This window comes from Rhea pennata, chromosome 2 (genome assembly GCF_028389875.1).
Source record: "Rhea pennata isolate bPtePen1 chromosome 2, bPtePen1.pri, whole genome shotgun sequence".
Lineage (NCBI taxonomy): Eukaryota > Metazoa > Chordata > Aves > Rheiformes > Rheidae > Rhea > Rhea pennata.
The window spans coordinates 23,991,225-24,018,059 of NC_084664.1; the positions used below are offsets into that span (position 1 = coordinate 23,991,225).

Consider the following 26,835-nt stretch of genomic DNA (forward strand, 5'->3'; position numbering starts at 1 on the left):
GTTGCTCGGGGGGGGTGCAGAGTCTATCCATGGAGATATTCCAAACCTAATTGGACACGGTCCTGAGCAACGTGCCCTGACCGCAGAGTCAGCGCAGGGCTGAGTGGATGCTGGACTAGATGAACTCCAGAAGCCCCTTGCACCTGAGTTAGCTTATGATTCTATGATTTCAGAAAGAGTCTGAGAATTAATCAGCTCCAGAACTTCATTTTTATCACAGTCTTCATTTTTATCTTCTCCTGTACTTTGGCTTTAATTCCATATTTTTCTTTAAACTTTTTGTCTCAGAATTCTCTCTTCTCCACATCTTTAAATTAAACTTGTACATTTTACTTTTGCTTCCTTTTCCTGTTATGAAGATTAGTATTCTTCAGGGAAACTTTTTTCCCTAGAGTTTCTCTATTGAGAAAAAATTGTGAAGCTAGAGATACCTTTGAAAGTAATTCGATCCAGTTAAGCCCATAACACACAGTATGAAGAAAGTTATTGAAAAATTTTCATTAGCTACCTGCATATTAACAAGTTTGTAATAAACTCCTTTCTGTTCTATTAATTCATTATGGGTTCCTTGTTCTGTGATGATGCCATTTTCAAATGCAGCTATCAGATCCGCATTTCGAACTGTCGACAAGCGATGAGCAATAACAAGTGTAGTGCGTCCTTTCCTGACCTGGAAATAGCACAAAAATAGCTCCACATTTGCATCTTCAGGTACATACGATATTTCCCCTCTGCATATTACAGCTGAACAAAATATTTTAATTGAAACCTTTTCTTGGATATGGTGTTCCAGTAAAAATTAAAATGAAATTCTGATGAAATGAAAATGAGAAATTAATTACAGAGTATTTTTAATTCTCTCTGAGGCACACCTAAGCAAAAACATAATTTAAATCATATACTGCAAAACATTTTTGCTTTAAAAATAAAAATTAAGGTATGTTTTTGCATGTCAGACTATTACTTTCTTAACATAAGTATCAAAGTGTTTTTTCAAAACTGCTCCTTGTATGTGTATGTGCTTTAGATTTATGTATCCAATTTTTATTGAAAAAAAAGAATACCCACCATTAAGTGAGTCAGTGACAGTTCTATTTAAGAGCATTCCACAAATATTGAAAATTAATCATTTACACTGTAATTTTACTTACTCTAAATTACTCAGCTGACTTAGCTGAAAATAAAGGTATCTGAAATTGCACTTAAAAATCATACTTCAGTTACCCATGTCATTTTTACATCTTTTTAATTACTCATAAATAATAAATCCCATAAATATCTAGTTTGACATGACAATTTTTTTACAGGCACATTTTGATAGTGTGCTTTGGAATAAATTGGTATTAGTATGTAGTGATCCAACAAATTCATTTTTAAAATTTTATACTTAATACTTTGAACTGCTAGATTAATATGTGTTTCATGATGGGGAAATAAGAATGAAAACTGTTAAGTGTGAAAAATTCTTGAAAGAATTGCCAGCTAAAGCTGACATCTTAATATTGTTTCATGATTTTAAGGACTTGAAATTACACTGATTCAAATTATCCTATGAGAAACAACACATAGTTTATTGGTAGTTCAAACATTTCACAGTGTCTGAAATAATCTTAAAAGGTTAAATCAAGACATAGAAGAAAATCAAGTTAAGGACCTTAATCATAAAATGTAGAATGTTTCCTGTACGAGAAATTAAGACAGATTTTTGATGAAGGCGGTAGAGAAAAGTGTTCTACTCTAGATCTGATGAAAACTTTTTATGTAAGTATGTAGTCATCACAGTGAAGGAAAGAGTAAGAAGGCAAGGGCAGGACAAATGAATACCTGGCACACAGTGCCTTGGCTTCATCTTGCTTAATGTCAGCTAGTCTGAGCAAGTCTTTCCGGCATGCTCTGTCAGACCTACTCACAGGGAGGTCATCTAACCATACAACATATTTTAAAGCTAGGTAGGAGAGGTGAGAGGCTAAGTGACTTGTTTCAACTAGCTGTATAAATTTCATGTTGCAGCAGTTAGCTGGGATCCCATCAGTTGTCTCCATCAACAGTTGTCTGCCCTCCTGTGCTCTGGGGTTTACTTTATAGGGCAAGGGCTGGAAGAGAGATGTCTGAACCTGCAAACACAGCTAGTTTCACAAAGTACTGTGAATTCTCAGGAACTGGGACTAGGGCACAGAGAGTCTAACTATCTCTGAAATTAGAGAGAGTTGTGTGTCCAAAAAAGAATTAGGGACTAAACTATCTTTGAAGCTGAGAATCTGGCTTCCGTGGTGTGATTCTCCCAGACACAGCCCTGCACAGGGGTTAGAGTAAGGTGCTTCTCCTGAGGCAGAAAAACATACGGAGACAAAATGCTTTCTAAAGTTATTGTCCATAGATGAACTCTGTCATCACTGCTAAAAACATTTATGCAATGTTCATAATTCATATTCACCCAGAGGATGACACAGATACATAATGACAGGGAGAAATAGAGGGAGGAAAAAAAAACAATGAATGTGATTGATTCACCCCAAGCCACAGGCGAAACTGTTTTATAAACAGTTTATACACTTACTTAGCACAGAGAACAAGAAATACAGGATTAGTTACTTTTTCAATCTAGGTGGCTAGCTGTGTCTAGACTGCAGCCAACGTGTAGCAGCTGCTTTGTAGACACAACCAAATTGATTTTGAATTACTTTGCTGGGTGCAAAAAAGAACATAGCCCCTAATGAGCTTCAAGAATGCTTGGAAATACTCAGGACTTGGCCAGTGTTGTGTTCTCCACTGCTGCAAAGACTAAAGCTTGTTCAGAAAGTCTGCTGCAATTCAGTTCTACCCATTATATGATTAACTGAATTCCACTTAAACTTACAAAACACGTTACCACAGGGCAGTCTGCCTAACCTGATACAGAGCTGGTAATTTCAATACAGTTTTTTAATGTTTATTTTTTAGGCATTTTACTATACATACCCATTTAGAGTTCCCTGTCTTAGTATTAACAGAGAATTTTTGCAAATATAGACTTACTTTAGACCTTTTAGGGGGTCTCTCTTTCTTGCAGCTCTTTAAACAATTATCTGAAAAAAGGAAACAACGGGTTTCTGCACACCTACCTACCTCGCTTCAGGGTGATACTCACCTTGTCCAGTGCTGCCTGCACAACGGATTCACTTTCGGCATCCAAAGCTGATGTGGCCTCATCAAGCAGGAGGATTTTAGGATTGCGAACCAGAGCACGGGCAATTGCTATTCTCTGCTTCTGGCCTCCGCTCAGCTGGGCCCCTCTTTCTCCAACCATGGTTTCAAACTTCTGCAAGACAACAACACGTGCTTCCAGAGCACTCCGCGGCACAACCCTTTCAGCAATGAAAGGCAGCGTAAAGAAAGGCCACATCTGCGTTAGTAGCACCAGCAGAACCTTTGCCCTGTTCTGACACACTCCAGGGTAAACACTCATTCTTCGTGCCCCTAGTATTTCTCTGTGCTCCAAAATGCTCATCCAACCATGGCTTAAAGAGTTGACATTAACTTTATTCTCACAAAAGTTATGAGAAAGCTCTTTGGAGTCTCCAGGGAGAGCTTCCTCTATGTGCTGGCTTGGGAAGAGCCCTTCTAAGGAACTCTCTGGCATGAGCAGGCTCCCTTAAGGGAAACCTCTTCGCCAGCTCAGCAGGTTTGCTTACACTGGGTAGCTTCATGATGAAGTCGTAAGCATTAGCTTCCTTGGTAGCTTTTTCGATCTCTTCCATGGTGACGTCCTCACGGCCGTAACGAATGTTTTCTGCGATAGTAGTACCGAACAGCACGGGCTCCTGATTCACCACGCCAATAATCTCCCGCAGGTATCTGACGTTGAGGGTCTTAATGTCCTGCCCATCAATGGTAATCTAAACAAAGGGATGCAGACGACAGAAGTTCGCTAGGTGTTTTGGCCTCGGCATCTCTCTCCCCCAGGCTGGCCTATGCCATTTTAGGAGAGACTCTACTGTGTCATTTGAAGGGGGCAAAGAGACCAGAGCTCAGCTTCAAACAACGGTGACGTACACAGCAGTCATCTCACTTGAGCTATCTTACCATGCCTTCCTTGGGGTCATAAAATCTCTGGATGAGCTGAACAGCTGTGCTTTTCCCACAGCCACTGCCACCAACGAGGGCTACTGTCTGGCCACAGTTGACCTTGAGATTCAAGCCTTTCAGTACCTTCATGGAATATGTCAGAAAAGACATAATGTATAAAAATGTGAGCCTAAATTTAGGAGAGCTCTAATCAGTTGAGTGAAATTTTCTTCATATTTACATCAGCATTGGTTTAATAGCAATACTTTTCACAACAGTGTTCAAATTAGTAAAAAAGAATTAGGGATGGAATTGTGCAAGAAAAGAGTAAAGCAAGAAGTCTTTTGTTTCAGTAACACTGAAGTTTCTGAATTATTGCCATTTTTGTCAAGAATATTTTGAACTGTGAGATCATAGTTCAGGTCATGTGAAAATGAGCAAGTATGAACTAAAACAACCTAGTTTAAGCCCTTGCACTACCTTACAACTGGATTGAAGATCTTTTTCAACCAAGTTATTACTTGGAAATAAATTTATTACACTCAGAGTTAGACATTTACATAGAAAATAGCATAGGGGATAAAATAAATGACTATACCCTGATCCAAAACCTAAAGATGCAGATGGAAAGATCTGGTTGATTTCAGTCAGCTCTTGTCAAACACTAAGTGTATGAAGTGGAAGACTAAAGTTTCCTGGTGGTATATCCCTACACATAAGCATGCAAGATAAAAAGTGCTGAAAGTTAGAATGGGCTTATCTGAGGGGATCTGGTAGATTTTTCCTCCATGCTACCACAGCTTAATATTAGAGAAGAAGCCACAAGCTCAAAGCCTGCTAAAAGGTAGCTGTGACAACACCAAGCCTGGCACAGACATTGCACACAAGCATCCACTCAGGGTCTTACGCAGGTTTTGCAGCCCTTGTTAGGGAAGCATCCCTGCAGTTACCAAGTGGGATAAATTCCCAACCATCTAAGCTAACTAGATCAATATCACATATATCTATCTGCACAAGCTGTAAGGAATGCAGAAGGAGGTCTTTAGCTATGTACTGCTGTCTTAGGCCTTACCGTTGTTGGTAGGCCAGGGTAAATCGTATGCAATGATGTTCTACTTAACACAGTATGCTTCCTTTTATGCTCTGGTTTGTTCATCATTCTCATTTTGCTTTTATTATGAAGCATCCTTCACCCTTTCTCACAAGGATGAAGTGCTAAAAGGGCGACCACAGTAGTAGTCAGAGAAAGAAGTGAAAAAATAAGCCCCTTCTCTAGTAGTAGATAATGTGATACAAATCTTAGAAACCTGATTTAGAACTCACGGAGAATAATAGTCGTCTTCATGTTGACTCTAATGGCAGCTGATATAATTACCAGCTGATTTCACTTGATCTCTTGAGAAACTGTCAAGAGGGAATATTTTCTAAGTTTATTTATCTCTTTAAAAGTTGGCTAAGAAAGCCCTACTCTTCTCTGTTTTCAAATTCTACCTAAACAAAATGGGAACAGGTTCCCTGTTATAGGTTAGTGAACTACCTTCACACTGGAAAAGATTTTTTTCAAGATATTCTTAAAAAATGTTTTCTCAGAAATCATTCAGACCTCTTCCATCCCCACTTAATTGCATCAAGAGACACCTTTGTGAGAGCTTTAGAACAGAACAATCCTTCCTTGGACAGATTTTGCATGGTAAATGCAATAAGCTGTTGCCCATTTCTCCAAAGAATTCTTTTACTAGATATACAGTGCAGACAAGCTGGGAGATCAATATACTTCTATAACATTTTTCCTGGGTTTGAATGAATATTATTACAATTAAATTTTTTTGTTGTATTTTTGACTTAGAAAGGCGTCTGATCTTTTACCTTCTAGTGTGGCTGCATTTTGTTAAAAAAGATGTGCTCTTGACTAAGTTAACTAACCAGTTCTGGCTAAAGTAACTTATCAGTTGTAGTTAAAAGCTAAAGTTTCCATTAATTCTAGGATTTTACTTTTATTATAGCAACTATTCTTTTTCTCCAAAACTATCAGGTTATCTTGTATCATTTCCATGCATAATACCTTAATATCCGGCCTCGCTGGATAATTGAAGTAAACATTTTGGAATTCCAAATTCCCTTTAACATGGTCCGGTTTATAGCCAGCATCTGAATAACTGTCAATTTGAGGTTCCTATGCAGGGTAAAATGGCAAAAAAGGAAGAAAGAAGTTTAGATTCCAAATGGCATTTTAGCATGATATAGGGCTGTGAAATCTTAGCTGGTGACAGAGACACTAAGTCTCACTGAAAAACAGCTTGGATGAAAAGAACTGTTTCAACAACACACGAAACTTCCAGTCCAGATGAGTGGCAGACCTGGTCTCAGGGGTGCGTAACCAAGGCAAATACCCATGGCCTTAAGACACACAAAGTCCTTACTGGTGTAAATTTAGGAATAGTGGAAATTATCTAAAATATAAGTCATAGGCAGGAGCAACCTACAAATTAGTATCCAGCTGTTGCCTCCTAACAGTAATTTGTGTTCATGATTAGACTGCCTCATTCAATACACCGTTGGAAATGGCAGCTGTTAACACAGACATTAGGTTTCAATGCATTTTCATTCCTACCCAGAGCACTTCAGAATCAGGAATAGGTCTGCACTAAAACCCAAAGGCAGAATTTTAGTTTACATAAAACACCCAAGACTAGTTTTAAGATAGCACTGCTGTCACTATGACACTATAGTACCAAGGTTCCAGCCCCTACTAGCCATCCAAGTGTATGCCAGCATCCTGGTAAGCAAATGTTATAGCCCAAATGACCCTCATCAGTCATGGTGCTGTCATTACTGGTATCTCAGTTACTTGAGTTAGCATGAGTATATTTACAACAGCTGCACACACATCTCCAAGCTGCAAGGCAGCTGTGACTTCAGAGGTAAAAATGTCATCAGACACCTCAGCATTGCTTCATAGCTGTTAAGCGGAAAGAGTTTAGTTATATTATGTGTGTATGTGTGCATATATACACATATATATATATATGGTATAAGAAATATATTTTTTAATATGATCAGGCATAGGACATGAAAGTAGAAGTCAAATCACTACAGATGCAGTCATCATAAAGGTAGTCCTTTAAATTATTGGTAGCTGAAAAGAAATATTCTCAATAAAGTGAGCACAGATATACAGGATCTACTGTCCTCCTTCAGTTGTTGGGGGTTTGTTTTTATTTTATTTTATTTTTTTAAGAATGAAGATTCAAGTATATTTAATCAGGAAAGACTTGAGAAAATTTGTTTTTCGTCTATAACCTGGTTTCCTTCTGAGCTACCAAATAAAATGACAGGCAAAAGTTCGCATCTTCTTCATTTATGGGCTCGCATCACAGCATTTAGATGTTTGTCTTATATCCAAAATTGTACTAGATAGAATTTGTGAATGTTATTGTATTGTACCCAGAACTGTTTGCTTGCTAATTTCATATCCAGAATGGAAAGTCAGATGTTCAACATTTTCAGATGACAGTCATGGCAAAGATACTCACATTGTCGATGATACTAAAGATTGCATAGGCAGCTCCTCTTGCGTTAGCAAATGCCTCCATACTTGGTGCAGTCTGTCCAACATTAAAAGCTCCAACTAATATAGAAAAAAAGACCTGAAGGGGAGAAAAATAACAAATATAATACATAGCTAGGAATTTCTCACTGTGCTTAGACAACTTCAGTTTTCTGAGAATATTAGTTGTCATTGCTTCAAGCAGTTTCACACATCTATACAGTAGGAGGAAGTCTAGAATGAAAGCAGCAAGTAAACAAATGGCAGTCATTTACACAAAAGATGAACACTGACAGAAAAAAGGAATCTTTAAGGTCAGTCTAAGATTTCCTTCTTTCACAACTGGACCATAAGAAGGATATTGGGAGGTGCTGATGACTGGAATGCTTCATAGAGAGCAGAACCATAGCAAATAGATGGACATTTCCAATTCTAGCTGAATAAAAATTAGCCACTAATAACTTTTATGATTCAATATGGAAAAAAATCTTTTTTTTCCTCATATAAAATAAGAACAATGGTAATCCAAACCATAATCCAAACCCACAGAGTCTGGACCACTGACTCAGTAATCCAACTTGTTGTACTTTTGGCAAGAATAAAACCAAATATTTCAGGAAACTTTTATTTGTGTGAAGCTAAAATTGTTTGTCACACTGAAAGCAGAGTCTGATTTCTAATATGATTTTATTCATCCTCAGATTTGACTTATTTTCTTGTGTCTTCTGAATACATGCAATTGTGCTCTCTGTTTCAGATGCTGGGAATATAAGTTTACTTGCACCTTATCCTAATCAAATCTAAGCATTAATCCAAGCTTACATTCCAGTGTAAACTGGTAGTGGACCAGAGGAAGAAGAATACTCAGACTGTTCAAGACAGTCAGTGGGGACTAATGCAAGGCCCAGCAACAAGCTCTCCTCTGCAGTCAGATGGCATTTACCAGGTGATGCAGGAGCCTGGCTGTGAGTGCTCCTACTTTCCTTACTCCAGCAGTAGCTTTCATTGGGGCAGATCAGAGAGAAGCTATTTCCCAGTGGTTGCTGGCTTTTAGTGGGGGAATTGGCAGTGCAAACGCAGCTGCCAGGCTTTGCCCTGCAGTGGACAAAATGGGCTTATACACTTGGTCACAAGTGGGAGTTATTAAAAGTGAGCTGCTCCTCAAAGCCTCTTAGATGTTAATTAGAGATATAGCACCTGAATGTAACTGAGTGGATGGCTTCAAGAACTGCTATGTCACAGAGAGATGCAAACTGGGCTTGTTAGCAGGCATGCTGTGATTGGGATCAAAAATTCAACCACAGTTGTACTCTAGGCCTTCCAACAAACGATGCAGTGAGTGAATTGTGTCTAACATACTGGGTGATGTGTTACAGAGAGCATGCTGCCTGATGTCTGCTCTTTCTCTCCTGAATGCAATCATCCGGCATGCATCAGTGTTCCTGCAAGTTATATCCCAGTCATTTATCAAAGATACAGTGTAACTGAGTACAGAAATTTTTGCTCTAAGCTGGCTTTTAACCACTGATTTCAGGGTGTATGGTTTTTATGTTGTTACCCGACTTATGGAAATACTCATGACAAGCAAAGCTATACTTTGAACATCCTGTTTTAGTTTTAGTTAGCAGGAGTGAAAAATACAGTTTGGAAAGCTGACTTCAACCTGACTCATCATTTATTTGAGTCATGGATTCCAGTAAGATTATAGAAGATCAGTTCACTATTTTTTGTTAACATTGTTCAGCTGGTAAATACCTACTGTAAAGACTTCTCCAAGTGTATAGTCATCAGATAGCATCAAAGTGGTTCCATACCAGAAGGCCAATGCATATGATGCATATATCAAAAAGAAAGCAATACCCATAGATATATTAGCTGAAATAGCTTTTTTGATTCCAATGCGTTTGGCATCTTCTAAATTTTTTTGATATCTGAAAGAAGAAGCAGACACACAGGAAATTACTGTTCTTGCTTTCGTTGTGTATAGTCACAAATTCCTAGATTAATAAAATATTATAGCAAATAATAATCAAATCCTGAGATAATCTTGCTGAGAATAGAGGAACATATTGACCATCCTTTATGTTAGAACAAATTTTGCTGATCGGTTTTGTGTGGTACAAGTCCCAGAAGAGTGAACACAGCTCTGGCAAACCACGAAGCAACTGTAAAGTTGTGTTTTTCAGTGAAACTCCCCAGTTGTCAGCGAATATTACTGAAGAATGCTATGAAGAAAGGTAAATTGTGCTCAGCCACCAGAAAGAATTGACTGCAAGAGGCGTCTTCCTAAAGGGCAGATTATATCTGAGCAGCTTATATTAAACATCTAGGGCTGAGGATAAACTCTCTGGAGAAAGAAAGTGGAAAAGCTGAGAGACACTTATAAAAACTCCAGAACCAGTTCTGATGTACAGCAATGTCAAAGCTGTGAAAGGATCAATAACAGGAAAAAGAAAATACTCATTTTGGATCAGACATAAAGGTAATGAGAATGGGGTAACTGTTGCATAAATGCTGTAGTGTACTGTTAAGGAAGGAGAAATGATGACATGGATAAGACAAGATCAATTTATGTCAAAAGCTCATTGGAGGTTGAATGTAAAATAGCGTATTAGGTATCTAGATTGGACTTGGACATGGAAAAGTGAACAAGTCTATCAGAAATGTTTGACCAAAGAATCACATGCTAATAATAGTTGCATGACCTGTGTGCTCTGGGAAATGATAGCAGACAAGTTTAATTTTGAGATACTGAAAAAACAAGAGGTTTTTTTTTAGATTGTGTTCAGGTAAACTAATCAAAGGTGAACACACAACACCCCTCTTCACCCCCCCCCCCCCCGAGAGTAAATAAGGTTTTCTGTTCAAGAACCTGGATTTTAGAAATCACACCAGAGATATTGTAGCCATAAAGCTAAGTAGTTTGGCTTCAGTTTTCAGCAGAATAAAAATCCGTGCATAGTAGCAAAGGAAGGATGATTAATGTGAATTACAGTGTTGCAATTACTCCATCTGATCTGAAGGGAGAAACTCAAAGAAAGAAATGTGCCTTTCAAGATGATCAGGAGCTCTTTATTACAGAGCACTGAATAAACCAGCAAATATTACTGCAGTCTAGTTGCAAGGACTTTTGGTTATTATTTTCAAATTGTGGACAGAGCCACAGGGCTGAAGTGTTCTAAGAAAGAGAAACAAGTGATCTGAGAAATTACAAACTTGTAGCTTGACAAAAACAGTACATAAAGTTCATAAACAAATCCTGAAGAAAAAAATAAAAACAGAAGAAAGTGAAGAATGAAATAAAATGTATAATGAGTTATGAAATGGAAGGATTAAACCAATTAATTTTCTTTAATGCTGTCTTTTCTAGTGGGGGGGGGGACAGAAAAACTAATCCATCTAGACTTCATTAAACCATCTAATGCCAATTGACTCTAAAGCCATAGGATAAATTATTAATGAAATGGTAGCTGCAAGGTAACAAAAGAACGGTACGATAAGGAAGTGTGTGACGGGAGATAGCAGTGTTTGACACGGAACTATTATGTCCAGGGGAGGTAACAGGAGGAATTCCTCTGTCACTCCTGGGGTTTATCCTTTTTACTGTTTTTAGGTCTTTGGACATGAAAGGAAGAGTTAGGATGCTGAAATTTCCTGATGGTATGAAATTGAAAGGAGCTGTCAGTACAAAGGAGGATCAGAATATTTTACAGAGCTAGATACATTGCGTGGGAGGATAAAAGTTACAGAACTGGGTGAACTGCAGTTACTTTTAAAAAAATCACACATTTAAAAAATAGAGATGTTAAGGGAAACCGAAAGCCTTTACTGTAACTCAGTTGGCTTAGGAAAACAAGACCTGAGAGAGGGTATGAACTGTATAAATATTTACATAAATGTTACAGGAAAGTAAAACTGTCAGGGACCTCCTAAAGCAAAAATTTAGTGCTGCCACAGGAACAAATGAATATATAGGAAGTTGTATACACTTTGCTAGAAAAAGCTGTCCAACCTTCAAATGCTTAAGTACTAGAATAGCCTCTCTGCAACAGTAGAGCCAAAAACCTAATTGGCTTTAGGGTGGAGCTTTTATGCTTATTGGGGGGAACAGGTGATATATTTGTTTACTGCAATAGTGGGACCTAGTCTCAGCAACCTAGCAGGTCCTTCCCATTTCTGGATCACAAGGCAAGATATACGCCTCATTTAGTGCACCTCAATATTTCTAAGTTGCTGTCAAATATCATTGTTACTAGAAATCAGCTTGCTTTCTTTCTTTCTTTTTTTTTTTTTTTTTTTTTTTTTTTTTTTTTTTTTTTGTTGGTATATTATGTCTGAAGTTTCCAGGACACAGAGAGGCCTCTTCTCCTCTCTCTCGAAAATTCTATAAAAGTTCTAAGTAAAGACACTGACCACCATCAACACATTATTCTTTTTGACTCCCCTTATTGTTTTTATTGACTTCCTGTTTGCTTTAGTGGTCATCAGCCCAAGGGTAAAAGAGATTTAGGAGATGCAGAATCTCAGGTACAAGACAGCAGTATTTGATGGAACTAATCTGTAATTTTTTAAATCTATCTTGCTGTCATCTTGGCTGAATATTCACAGTCATTAAACATTTCATCAGCATAGCCTCCCATCTTGCATTACATTTGATGGAAACAAAGAGATATATATCAGGATGCACAGGAGAAAAAGTCTAGCAAAGAGTACTTTAGAGATAAATAGGAAAAAAAAAGTGATGATATGTACTGAGGTATGAGTGTGACAAACATCCTCAGAGATGCTGAGGTGAACAGAGAAGCAAGGCTCAGATACCTTAAGGACTTCTTTAGCTGCCTAGGTCAGGGAGCACTGGCAGCTGGAGCTTAAAGGGAGAACCAGGTCAAGCAATGGCACGTGTTTTCTGTGGATGACACAAGTGTTATTGAACTTTGAGTCTGAAAAGCTCTTGCCAGTTTTTGTGGTCAGGATGGTTATCTTTAGATAAAAGATCAAACAGATGGCAAGAATGATGTTCCATAGTACAGAAAAAATGAACACAAGTGCATGGCGTCACTTTGTGACCTTGTTACACTAGTCTTCTTTTGCCACTGCTTGTCTTTTTTGCTTATGACTCTCACTAGGTATGTGACTATGTCTCTGCATGTTTTATGATGCTTTTTGAAACAGATTAAAAAATGTAATTCAATAATAAAGACATTAAAAATTCAGAATCTCTTTAATCACTATTTTTTAAAACAGTCAGTGAAGGGAAGTATTATGCTAACCTTTCAATTTCTTTTTTCTGTCCTCCAAATGCTACCACAGTTCGAATTGCTGCCAGAACTTCCTCTGCAACAGCTCCTGCTTTTGCATATGCAGTTAGTTCTTTGTTGGTGAATGCAGAAATGATCTGTGTAGAAGCAAAAAAATTTAACTCTCCTACTCAAACAGAAATAAATGTGCTCAAATGTTGTTCTGATGTCTATGAATTCTTAATTTATTGTGTAGAGTTTCCTACCTACTTTATTATGTTTATAAAGACTTAAAGCAAACTTCACATGTGACATGTAGGCATCAGTTTGATGAAGTACATCATGACAAGGATTACATAAAAAGTCTCAACTAGAAAAATGCATGTTATCTGCTAACAAAAGATGAGGTTGAACTGAGGTTCAGGTTCTGTTCTACTACGCTTCCATCAGTACGGAAGGCTAGAAGGGCTCTTGTGAAATGATGAAGATCCCTTGCACACAGAAAGATTTGCTCCACTGGTCTCTAGGTAGGACAGAGCAGCCTTCAAGTTGCTCTGGTTTATGGCGTGACAATTAATTGCTAGAAAAGCACGAGTGCGTATCTGCACTCGATATGCAGTAGAGTGCAGATTAAACTACAGCACAGTCCTCATGTGCTATGAAGCATTACAAAATTAGCATTTTAAATAGGATTGGGATTTTTGTCCTAGTTGAAAGGGCAAGGCTCCCCAGTGTCATTGAAATTCAATGACCAATTAGTACGTAACACCCTTATGTCCCTTTGAAATTCCAACTCAAAAGCAGTTATAGTTCTATAGATAAAGACTTTTTTCTCAGACTAGTCTACGTTTACTTTTTGTATGCTATTTTAATTCATTGGAAGCTGAGCAAATGAGAAACAAGTTGGAGCACAGCTCGCGGTGCCTTGGCTGCTCCGTGGTGGTGCCTGCCTGTGCCCATGGTCAAGCCGTGAGGGTGATGCCCTCATCACCTCGGGGTCGGAGCCGACAGGAAAGGGTTATCATTGGGAACCTGATTTTCTGCAGGTTCATACCAGAACTTGCTGGCAGTTACCTATGATGACATTAGCTGTGTATTTTTACTTCATTTATTTATTTTATTGATAGTACTTAGCTATTTTGGTGCAGTTGTTGTGGAGATTCAGGAAGAAGGAAAGGCAATGCTTTTTTCCCTTTTCGTGTAAGAGGGAAAAACATCTCTACAGCAGTGCACGTCAACTACACCAGTGTCATCATGCACATATTCATAAATTTCTGAATGTAGGCAAGATCTAGATAAAAGTTTTTAACTAACTCCTCTAACTTCACTAAGAACAATAGTGCCTTTTAAAGTCTTATTAAAAAAAAAAAAAAGGATTATCTAAAATATTATTTAACAGATCATTGAAAAAAAAATCACACTTTTTGCCTACCTTTGCCCAAAGTGCAGATGAGAATCCCAGGACAGGACTGATTGCCAGGATCACAAGTGTTAATTTCCACCCCTTTGTAAAACCAACTATAAATCCAGTGAAAAAGGTAGCTATTGCCTGAAAGAACATTGCAATTTTTTCCCCTATTCCTTCATTAATCTTGGAGATGTCACTAAAAAAAACAAAAACAAAAAACAAAAACAAATGATATCCAAACAAATAAGAAAGTATGAAAAACAACAGAAAGGCATTCTTTGGATACAGTATACTTTGTCAGTGTATTTCATCATATTCCTAACACTTGCAATTCAACATGACTACAAGTTGTGGCCACGCAGAGCATGGAGCAACATCCTCCAACATCTCTGCTTCTCAAGGCTCATTTTAAATGATAGTATAGCTTACAGATGAGTTTAGTAAGACAAAACAACATTGTTCTGAGGGGCATAATACAACAATATTTAACAGTTATAATAATTATTATGACATAATTACTAATTAAGAAACTGATATTTAATACTTACTCTACAAGTCTAGTGTTGAGCTCTCCCACATCATTTACATCAAACCATCCAATCTCCTGTCTCATTACAGCATGAAAAAATTCTACTCTGATTCTCTTTATTTGCCGGCCAGCAGCTAGTGTCCAAAATGAGACTTGAATGTAGGCAGCAAAAAGAACACTGGCTCCTATTCCAGAATAATAGTATGCATATCTGAAAGGAAACAAATAAGAGAGTTGATTTAAAATTGAATTAATTCTGCTCTAATAAAACTCCTAGCAATAGGTTGTAATTCAGTGATTTGTAGGGGCAATTAAACCAAAGTGGAATACTCTTTAGACTATCTGCAATTTCACTTTCTTCTGTATAATGAATATTTTTTAAAAGTTCTTTCAGAATCAAATTTCAGTTGTTATATTCTGTTCACTTATTATGCAACTTCCATAAATTATTATAAAGGTTTTAGTTGAAAAATGAATAGCTCAAAGTTCATGAAGACATGGACAAAAAGCAATCTTAGAATCATTTATTTAATCTTAGAAATACTTTGAACACTGAATGACATTTCAGAATAGGATTTTTAAAAATGCCTAAGTGATATAAAAATGAGAGTAATATAGATTTTGGGAAATGTATATTCATTTATTGAAATAAGGAAAAAGACACGGAATTTCAAATGTTTGCATGCCATCATCATTTGTTTTGTTTAGACTTCTTTGAATATTTTGAGTTTACTTTTAAAATTTGGGTACATTCTGAAGTAAAAAACAAACAAAAAATGGCTATGTACTTTGTGTTTTGTTTTGTTGAACAAAAGGAGGCTCTACACATACAAGAAAAGGAAAAAAACAAAGAAAACTGTTCTTTGTCCATCTGTTACAAACAAGCGCCAAAGATACTTCATTTATAATTACAAATCAACAAAATATATTATTTATAATATATCATTTAAACTGTAAAATACTAATAGTTTAACTAATAGCTTAAAATTATATAAATAACTGAATGTAAACCTGAATCATTGCCAGTATAGTAGAAAAGCTACAAAAAGCAGCAAGACTGGGAAAAAGTAGAACTCTTGTATTAATGTTAATTAATACAATATTTGTTTCAACATTTCACTTATGCCAAGCCACAACAGAATGAATATGTCTGTGTCAAAAATCTCCATTAATTATGGTTATTTTAAAATATCATTAGTAAAAATTAATTGGAAAATGAAAATATATTAGGAATTATTTGTTCAATGACAATTGTTGAGAAAGTTATAGGTATGGTTCTGTCAGCTTATTTGCGTGGCGAGTATCCCCACTGTTTATATTCCAGTTCCAGAATTCATCATATAATTTTTGTATAAATAGTTCCTAATTCTCATACTAAACAGGAAGGGTTGTGCAGCACCCTTGAGTAGCATTTACAACCTGCAATTACATCTTCCCCTCAAGACCAGCCCGGCCTCTTTTCCAAAACGTGTGTGCTTAGCTGAAGTTGAACCAAAAGGCTATTCTTTTTTCCCTCTATGGGAAGGGTCATGAAGGAAGAGGACTAAAAAAAACAAAAATGAAGGGGAAAAAGAAAGAAAACCTGAGAAGGACAAAGGATGAAAAAAAAAGAGATTGGGTATAGGTAGATAGAGAGAGAGAAAAAGGAACAACTCCCCTCCCACCCTAAACCTGGGAACTATGATACCATGTGTTCCCACAGCCCATCTCTGAAAACAACTGGTGCTTAACACCTTAGAAAACTGCAAAAAATAAAATAGTATATCAGTAAGAAAGTCTAATATGAACACCCAACATACTGCAGTCCCTGCTTCAATTTATCCAGTCAGAAATACTAAAAACACATGAGCATACAAAATTCTTGTAATTTATATTCTTATTTAAAGGCACTACAGCTTTTTTGGATATTGTATAATAAGCGTTTTTTAATCAGTTTTAAATTTGCTGTCACTTAATTTCGTTGGCTGTTCTTTGTCCTTAAGGAGAAAAGGGTACATAAGAGTGCTTGATTTCCCTCCTCAGTGCCATTCATTGTCATTACTTGGGTGACTTTAGGTGCAAACACATTCCTCTGTGTTTGCTGTAATGGTTGTAGAAGACTAAATGAAAATGGAAAACCTGGAATTTAATGGAAACTCTGTTGTGTGAGACTTCACAATCCACTCATTATGTTTTATTTACAGAAGAAATACAGAAGTTACTTTACCTGTTGGGAATATCTTTAAAATTTGTTTTTATTATCATTACAAAAAACAAACTGCCAATTATTTTTAATGTGTGATCCTGTGCAGTAAGAACATGGACTTAATAAATGGCTTGCCTAAGAAGTCATCATGAGCTTTTGATTTGAAAGTTTTGCATAGAGGAGGAAAAAAGGCAGTAGAAACCTCATTTCACTTTCTTTCATAAAACTTGAACCAAATTTCATGAGCCAATGGAGTTATGTGAAAACAGTATCCACAGTTTTCATACATTATTAGGATCTTCTAGGTACCTTTCTTCACAGTGTTTACAAACTAATAGAAAAAATGTAATTCAGGGAGTATAAGTAATTAGTTGACTTTGCCAACTAATTTGACCTCATTCCATTATGGAAAAAAATGAATTTTGGGGCTCTGAATCTGATCACTTTCAATATTTTGCAAAATTCTTTAGTCATCAACCCAAACATTCTTTATTCTGAATAAAATTAGGAAACCAAAAGGGCAGGAACGGGGAGTCCCCATAGATGGGGACTTTGCAGAGCTGGCACAGTGCTCTTTCAGCTGCAACAAAGCTTGCCACTCCCAAGATCTCCACCATGACCTGGTGTGTTGCAGCCGTTCATACATTTCACTGTGGCGTGTCTTCTTGCAGTGTGCACCCACTGAGAGAGCAAAGAAAGCAGTAGAGAAAAGGAAAAGAAGTGAACGGGAAAGCTGTGGCCCGAAGCAGAGAGCAGGAGCCAGCTGGGGAACTGAAGGGAGTGTATGTCACTGTGGAAGGCGAGGATGAGGAGCAAAAGGCATGCAGGCAAGAAGGAAGAGCAAGAGCAGGAGCACACACTGAGAGAAAGGCGTTGAACTGGCATAGGAGGAGAAGTTATTCTAACATGCAAGAAAAGGAGGAATAAGGCTCTTTTAAGCTAAGAGCAGGAAAAAACAAGATCCGCCTGACTCGTACAATGACTTTAGCCTAAAGACATAACAAAAACTGAATTCCTTCACTGCATGAAATGTAATGAGATTTATCTTGGGGCTAAATATTAAAATACTTAATATAAATATTAAAATCTTTAGGAGATAATGGCTTGAGATCCCTACTACAAGGAGGGAAGGAAAACCGTGAAGAGAATGAAAATTTGCCTCTTACCTGGTCATTTCTTCCTCCAACTTCCCCATCAGACTGTAATAAACATTTTCTATAGAAAAATTCACTGATATATTGCTTAGTAATGAGAAATTCCCTAAATTAAAAACAGGGAAAAGCATATTAATTATAATTATTAAAGCACATGGTTAATAATTTCATTCTGTAAACTACTACTCCAACAATGCTGAGTAAAGCTTAAGAGGCATCTAGCACCTAGCACCTGACTCTGTGTAAGGGAGTTGGAGATATGAACTACATTGTGAAAGCATTTTCTAAACCTAGAAGTGAAACCTTCTGCCTATAATATAATAAGCAACAAGGAAAATTGAGCTACTGTGCAGTCACCAGTCTGAAATACAAATTTCAAATACCATCTTTTCTCTTGAATGCTTACTGATGTTATGAATATCTATAAAAAGCAATACCCTACAGCCATGAAGCTCACCTTATTTAATAGTGGTTCTAAGTACTTTATGAATACAAGTTCATAAGTAAGCAAGGTTCAGAAAATTAGTGAATATGGTATTAGACACTTCCTTCTGATTGTGCAGGGGACATGTATATATTTAACTAATTCTTGTTGCCTAAGGCTGAAGATTTAATTGTCTACAGGTTTGTCTACATGTGAAGATAATAAGGAGTGAGCAATTCTGGATTTCTGGAATAGATGTTTGGCACCTGATTTTCAGAATAAATGTGCCTGGTTCTGATTTAGCTCTGCAATAAGAAGGTGATCATAAGAGCTTTTCAGATTTAGATTCTGCATATTATATTTAGACTTGATCTTAATCTAGACTAATTTTTAAGAGCAAATGGTTTTAGTAAGAAACAAATGAGAAGATAGGGGTGGCAACACTTTTCAGTTCAACTACTTCTGAGATTCTCCAAGGAATGTTATTATACCTCTGTGCACCAACCAGCAACAGTGATTCTTGTCCAAACACTCAGAGGGAATGCTTAACTCCCCCTGAATTCAACACTTGACAGGTAAGTGAAGCTATTAAAAAAATTGTGTCATGCTTTTTAATGAATATCATTTGGCTGGACAATGCAACCATGAGAATATAGTGTTCAGCTCTTTACCCCTTATACTTTATCTACTTCTCTGTCAAAGGAAAAAGTGTTGGAGAAATTGTGAGAAACAGCACGGAGGACTTTGGAGAAGTTTAGGAAATTCCACATGCAAGTAAAATAAGTAAAGCTCCTTCTCCTTTGGAAGAAAAGGTGAAGGACCATTTTTTTTTCAGAATCAGATATTCACATCTAAGTCACATAAGTGAAATAAATGTACATTCATTATAATAATTATATAATAATTATATAATAATTGCTATTTTAGGGAAAGAAAACTTATGTTTAAAGGAGAAGATCTCCTGTTCAAATGAAAAAAAATGAGCATGTATTAGGAGCTTTTGGGGGGATGAGGTAAAGTGAATGGACCTGTAATCATAGATCATAGTCTTTGGGACACATTTAGTATCTCCTTAAAAATACATAGCACTTTTTAAATATTAAAATATATAATAAATGTTGTGCTGGTTTATATATTTATTGCACTTTTTCAATAACTGAGTCTTTAATACATATACTAGGTTATGTATTCAATTTTCTTTAAGAACTTCTGATTTCAAGTCACAGTGATGCACTCTGTTGTTTTTTTTTCCCCACTTCTCTGTTTCTTTACCATTTCTCATTCCTCCATTTATTCTGTTCTTTAACCCTATTTGTAATAGTTTACAATGTTGCCTTTAAAACTGTAGTAGCAGTGAACTAGTGGTGTGTGTGTAGAAGCACAGAAGACTTGTCAGAGGAAATACAGAACTTGTCAAAATTAAAGCCTAGCTAATTCTTACCAGTGGTGATGCATCTGGCTCACAAGACAGGAGAAAACAGGTTCTCTGAGAATCAGTAGCCTCAGGTAACCTGCTATTCTGCCCTTTATTTTTCCAAACAGATCATTGTTCCTTTTGCAAAAGTCGCATTTCAACAACTATGAGCTACAACAGTTCTTACCTTGATAAGTAATGTTTTCTGAAGTAATAAAGCTATCTGTCATGTCACCAAAGACTATCATCATGAGAGGGAGGCCTGCTCCATGGAGTATGGCCATGGTAGTGCCTAGCACCATGAGGAATTTATCCAGCCAGTCAGAGTATCGAAACTGAAAGTGGAAAAAGAACTGTGCTGAAAACTTCACTAATCACAGTAAATTCATTGAATGACAACATAGTGTCAATGATGCAGAAGCAAGCATAAAAAGTAAACCAGTAAAATAGTAAAATAAAAAAATTGTAATGTATAAAATAAAATGGTAAAATCATCACATAAATAACATCTTAAGTGTTTTAATAATATGACTGTAACAAAATATTAATAAAATATTTAAAAGTGTATGTTCAACAAGTTCTACCTTCATTTAACTACTTCAACTGGAATTTCAATTTATGAATATAACTGAAAGTAACAAAATAAAATATTTCATATATATAATATATATGTACATATACATATATATATATTCATATATAAATACACACACATCATTACCATATCTTAAATACGTACACACTTGGGGCTAGTGGGTCTTTACCATGTTAAACAACTTCAAGGTCAGTATATTTAAAGCTGTACAAAAACAATATGTACTTTACTGTGTTACTTTACTATCACTTTTTGTGCAATTTAAATGTGCTTATGTACTAAGAAGAGTAAGAATTTTACTATACATTATAATGTACAGACATATGTAACTAGAAAATAATTACTCGGGGTTTTTGACAAAGCTTTCTGAAGCTGGTCTCTTAAGTTGGAGGAAGAGAATGAGACAAAAGGGTAAAACTGTCTTTCTTGTTGCGTACTAAAGAGTAAGAGACCTTCAGTAAAAACACAGCGGCCTAATGGAGCGGACGGTTGCAGCATCCTGGAGCACTTGCTAAACCCCCAGCATCCCTACGCAGCCCCTGGGGTTTGTTCACAACATCTCCGGCCCTGTGGTCAGAAAATAGGTGCAAGTGCTCAGGAGCAGCCGGTGCATGTGATTCCTAGCTGGCTCCCAAACAAGATCAATGTTTTTTCCTCCTCCAGCTGGTAGTGGTGTCCCAAAAGCCAGAAATAATCCCTGGAATCCCTTTCCCTTAAGGATGCTGTGTTCTTTGGTGTACAGGGGTACAGCCATGGGCTGCACCTTTAGCTAGGTTTGAAGGGAACTGACTTTGCTCTGGCATGGAGCTGCCCTGGTTGTTCTGGTCAGTCCAAGCAGTTCGGTGCTTGTCTTTGTGGGGAGGCAGGAATTACCCATGTGTGCTTTTTCTCCCGTAAATTTATACTATAAGCTTCCTCTAGCTTTTCAGAAAAGGGAGAGAAAGATGGGAGCTACGCTGAATGCAGTGATAACACTGGAAATACAGGGGGGAGATGAGAGTTTGGCGCTCACTGTCATCATTTCTCACTTGTGCGATAGTAGTTTTCTCTTGCTTCATCTGCCAGAAATTGTTTTGTTTTAAATGCTGGAATCATGCTCCAGGAAGCAGAGAGTCTTTTTTTTTTTTTTTTTTTTTTTTTTTATAGGTGTTTGGGGCTCTAGGGAGATCATTTCACTTAAAGAAAAACTTCTTTCCTAAAGCAGGCTACATTCTCAGTTAGATGCAGATTTGACTTAAACTTGAATAAATCCTAAAAGTCGACTACTAGTTAAGCTAATGATGACATTGGGTTAAACTAAATCTTATCGCAGTTTTCAGTGAGACTGAAAAAATGCAGGAGCTGACCTTTTCTTTCTTTTCCAAGCTAATTCAAATAGTTCATGTACTTTTTCATCTGAAGTCCTCAAGAGGGCAGGTTATATCACTGTAGCTAAAGTAACTAAAGCTGTAATAAGAGAATTTCTGATCAGATATCTGGAAAAGTTCTTCATATGATCATGGTCAAACACTTGAACAAGTGCCTACAGATTCTATGGAATTGCCACTGCTGGAGATTTTCCAAACTTGCCAGGATGTGGCCCTGAGCTCTACTCTAACTTAGAGGTTTAACCTAGTTTTGAGCAGGACATTGGGCCAGACGACCTCATGATGTTCCCTCCAACCTGAATTTCTCTAAGATTGTTCTAACAATGCAAAATACATAAATATTGTGGCCTGCCTATGAAGGAAGAAATCACAGAACTTAAAATTATGTGCTTCCAAGTCGCCTTGTTAAAATGAATACAATTATATTGTAAACTCTGTGAATCTCTCCTGTTGCTTACTGGACATAAATGTGGATTTGACATAAATGTGGGGGATGGCCGAGAGGGGATGAGACTAGTTAGCAATTAGCATAATACAAATAAGTTAGAATCAACTGCAAAAGAATGACCTGAAAATGGAAACTAAGATTTTCGTGTGTCTGAAAATATTCCATTAAGCAGCCGTACCAGGTGCTTTTGAAAGAATAGTTATTCTATTTTGGAAAATGAAAGAAATTTCTGTCATAAGCTACCCTTATGCAGGGGATTTTTCTTTCTTTCTGGCCATGTCTCCAACTGATCACATTTCACATCCATGTAACACCTCCCTCTCCACCCACCTGCTAATAGAGCTATGTCAGCCTCTGTTGGATGTAGCTGTGACTATAAAAAATTCCCAGCATTGACAGAATTTAAGCTAGTTGCTCCATCTCTTGTATCTGCCTTTTCTTTCCTTTCTCTTCCATTTTCCCTTCACATTGTAGATCTCTGAGTACTCTATACCAAAAACATCAAAGTGCCTCCAGTATAGCTCTGCACTATGAGTAGAGATATGCATATAGAAATAATAAATTTAAATAATTAAAACAATATGGTATAACGAGATTGCTAAATATACAAATAGCATGGAACTTACCACTGTTAATGGACTGACCATATTCAGTTTCTCAGGTTTCTTCTTGTCCCCACCACTAAAAAATTATGATTGTATTTTTAAGTAGGAAGAGCACTTAAAACATCAAAGCAGGTCTAATGCATTATTAATATAACTACAAATGCATTATTAATATAACTACATTCTCTTAATTTTGTTCAGATGACAGGAGGAGATACAGAAAAATAAAATAAGAATGTTCAATGTATTCTTGTTGAATTTCTCTGAACATTATCAAAAATATGTTCAAGAAATCCTCAGGTTTGGTGGTATACAAATACAGAGAGTCTCCTGGAAGAAAACCCTACAGTTTAGATCCAGATTATAAACTACTTATGTGAGATTCATGTTTAAAATCACAACTGCCATTAAAAAGTATTGAAAGTTGGCTGTAGCTAAATCTATAGTGGAACTCAGATAATGTAGAAAAAATACTCTTGCAGAATTTACTAGTTGCCTCCTATCTACAAAACACTCTAGATTTATTCTTGAAGAAGAGTGTGTGGAGTTCTTTGATCATTTAAAGCTGTCTGTCTAGCCTTTCTAGACTAGAATAGGACCTAACAGTAACTATAGGCAATATTTTAAAATAGATTTGAAAACAGGTGGAGGGGCTAATGTAACTGAAATATTACCTCTCATGGTCTGTCAAAGATCTCTCATTTTTGGACTCGGGACTTTGATTTCACATTATTAGACTGCAGTCCTGCAAAGTGGTCTCTCAAATCATAAGAATCAATCTATAGGATTGAATTTAGGAGAAAGTAGGAGACTGAACTTAGAGGAATCCTTTGAAACATGAAACGGACTACAAAGAGGGGAAATGAAACCAGGTTGGAAAAGGTGGAGGTGGCGGCAGAAAGAACGCAATGCTTTGTCATGGTCAGAAGACTTGTTGCAGTAAAAACAAAAAATGAACAGGTAGAATTTCAGTAAAATCACTTCGAATTTGCAGGGAAGTGTCTTTATTTTTCAGGGATTAATTCCTTTTTTCACACCATACAAAGAATTTGAAAGTCTTCATATTAGTCAGGCACTCCAGAAGCAGCATGGGGAACACATTGCACTATGCAGATGCAAAGCTACACAGACAGTTCTCAGGGTAGGTTTGGACAACATAGTTTTGGCAGATAAATCTAAGCAAATGCTAAACATGTGACAGTGCTTCCAGGAGTTAAGCTCCCTCACTCAGAGCTAAGTCAGTGCTGTGTAAGGATACATGAGTTACACTGTGTGAAGATACTCCCTGAGTTATTAAGATGGTTCCTGGGACTGGAAGAAGATCTATGATATCAACCAGTGTTAAAATGATGTAAGAGGTTTGCTTCCAGTTGAAAAAGCTGAAGGTTTCCGCTTGAAAAAGGTTAGTTGAAGCACTAATCCTTAGTCAAGTCTATTACAGGAAAACTTTTTTTGTTTGTTTGTTTGTTTTTATTTTGGTAGTAAACCTACATTCATTACATTGCCATTATAAATTATACCAACTTTAGATCCGAAAGCCATAGTGGTCAGTTTTTGTTTAGGCACGGATAGAATAAACTGTTATGCTTGTAGTTGCTAATTTGGGATTAAAGTATACTGCTCTAATTCAAGCACTCCCAGCTACAACTAGGAGGCAACATGCTCTCTCAAGTGGGCAGAGTAATCTTCAATAAAAATATGCATCTTGTTCAAGGAGTGCATCAGATTTTTGCTGGACACTGCTACAATATTATAGAATTTCGCATTCATTTGCAGTCTTCTGAAAGCTGTTGTTAAAGGCTACTTTATTTGCAGAGGGAAATGGGGTTTTCAGTTGTGAATTTTGTTTTTGTTTTAAATAATGTTAAGGAGAAAACATGAAATATTTTATTTTTACGTGACATCTTCAAAGCCTTTTGGTACAGTATAACTAGCAATGAGAGCAGTAAGTTTTTTTTTTTTTTTTCCTGATACACGGGAGACTGCAAGTTGATGAATACTAAGATGATTGATTAACAAACTTCCATCCATGGACAGCACTAAGTCAGGACAATTTGTTAGCTTTGAAGTTTTTTGTCTAAATCAGATTACATATCAGAGGAAGATGAGCTCTCCTGAGTGTCTCTGACCTACAAATAATCAAATAGGAGGCAGGAGAAAGCTGACACTGAGCAGACAGTGAGTTCCCTCTCCAAGCAGCCTGCTCTCGCCAAGCGACACTGAGCCCATCCAGCACATTTTAAAGATGTAGGTAAAATGTCAAACTCTTTCCACTGTGTTGCAATAGGGGTTTTCTTAGGAGACAGGAAAGTCCAATGTCCAGTTAAATAGTAGCCTTTCTCCTGCTGTCACAGGCACGAGTTATTTTAAAGGATGTGAAACACACTGTCAGTCAACAATTTCATAAACTCTTATTAATTCTAACTGAGAAGAGTTACTGTTTCCACATTTACCATGTGCACAGGTTAGTTTCTGGTGCCTGTGAGTCCCGCTTGGCCAGTACTAAACCCTCACCCCTGAAGTACCTGGGGATTATGTGTCTTTTACTGCATAACAGTAGGTGAAACAGAGAATTGCAATATTATGCATTTCTTTAAGTCACAGAATACATGTTCCACCATGAGTCATTTCTTTTTTTTTTTGAAATGTATAAATGGGGTGCAAAGGAGAGTGTGCAGGACCCAAACTGGCCCTTCCCTATAGTTAAATTTATACTATTTTCAGAGGACATTCAGATGCATATGACTTAGCTGTCCATTATCTACTCTCACTTCAATTCTTTCAGTATTGCAGATTAGCCTTCCTGCAAAGCAGGATGGATAAAGCTGCCACTATCTTCTTGCAAAAGGATGAATAAATCAGCCAAATTTTCAATAACCCCAGCTGAAAATCTCAATCAATCATGGCAGCAAGGTCCCAGCAAATCTCTCTCTTGCACAGACTTTCCCTGACCTGATGGATTCAATAGGATTTATCTGTTAACGATTAATTTATATTTGAAGAAGAATAATAGATATCAAAGAATTTTCCCAAAAAGGAAAATCGATTATTGATTCAAGACCACCCATTTAAAGGTAGAACATCAGTAGAATATTTTGAAATCAGCTGGGATACTTACCATTTGCCTTCAGATCCATAATCTTCATATGATACAATACTGTCATCTTTTCTATTTATGTAAGACTTTATTTCATCTTCAGAACCCATTTTAATCTGCTTGAGAAAGGAAGTACATCAGGAAACAACCAGAGGTAATACGTAATTGAAGGTACACAAAGTCAGCAAACTGAAGACTTGTATCTTGATATGTTCTTTGAAACCAAAGCTATAGCCTATCTTCAGTTTCTAAGAAGGACTCGCAGTGGAAATCAATTTTTGCTTACAGGATTTGACTATGCCTCTGCATAATCCATGTGAGTATCTGATTTCAAAGCATGTAAGGTTCCTCAGTTTACTGTAATTAATATAAAATAAAAAGTAAAATGCATTTTAGAGTAGAATGAAGTTTCACTGGCAATTTCTGGTTTTCGGTCTTCCCCTTCAAACATTGATAATATCTCTCGGATGAAATAAATGTACTGACTTACCATGAGGGCTGATCTTAATCCGTTTTCACCTGTTTTGGAAGGTTTCTCAGCAATCAATAGGACTAGTTTGAATAGGGCTGTGCAGTGAAGTTGGACTTCGCTCATTCTACGTAAAACTCTAATGAGTAAAAGCTTTCAATAACGGGTGTGTGCCAGCCTTTTGCAGTGCCCTTGGAGTCTGCTAGGTCTGTGATGGAATATGTGCACACTCTGCCTCCAAAAAGGGAAAGCTCAGCAATGAATGATCATTGTCACTCTTGAAAGCATGTCAGAAAGCCACCTCTTAACTCC

General features: G+C 36.9%; 1 protein-coding gene across 1 annotated transcript in view; it reads right to left on the reverse strand.

The window, feature by feature from the left end:
- Window positions 1-26,167, reverse strand: part of LOC134136028 (ATP-dependent translocase ABCB1-like) — a 49,129-nt gene extending 22,962 nt beyond the window's left edge. Inside the window, exons 1-14 of the mRNA XM_062567730.1 lie at window positions 26,076-26,167; window positions 22,979-23,033; window positions 20,130-20,277; window positions 18,117-18,210; window positions 14,785-14,976; window positions 14,261-14,432; window positions 12,862-12,986; window positions 9,351-9,522; window positions 7,578-7,691; window positions 6,107-6,217; window positions 4,063-4,188; window positions 3,672-3,875; window positions 3,128-3,298; window positions 509-670 (exon numbers count right to left, since the gene is read on the reverse strand). Of these exons, the coding sequence (XP_062423714.1) occupies window positions 509-670; window positions 3,128-3,298; window positions 3,672-3,875; window positions 4,063-4,188; window positions 6,107-6,217; window positions 7,578-7,691; window positions 9,351-9,522; window positions 12,862-12,986; window positions 14,261-14,432; window positions 14,785-14,976; window positions 18,117-18,210; window positions 20,130-20,277; window positions 22,979-23,033; window positions 26,076-26,164 (1,935 nt within the window). The 5' untranslated portion in view covers window positions 26,165-26,167. The remainder of the gene's footprint in view (window positions 1-508; window positions 671-3,127; window positions 3,299-3,671; window positions 3,876-4,062; window positions 4,189-6,106; window positions 6,218-7,577; window positions 7,692-9,350; window positions 9,523-12,861; window positions 12,987-14,260; window positions 14,433-14,784; window positions 14,977-18,116; window positions 18,211-20,129; window positions 20,278-22,978; window positions 23,034-26,075) is intronic.
- Between the last annotated feature and the right edge of the window lie 668 nt (window positions 26,168-26,835).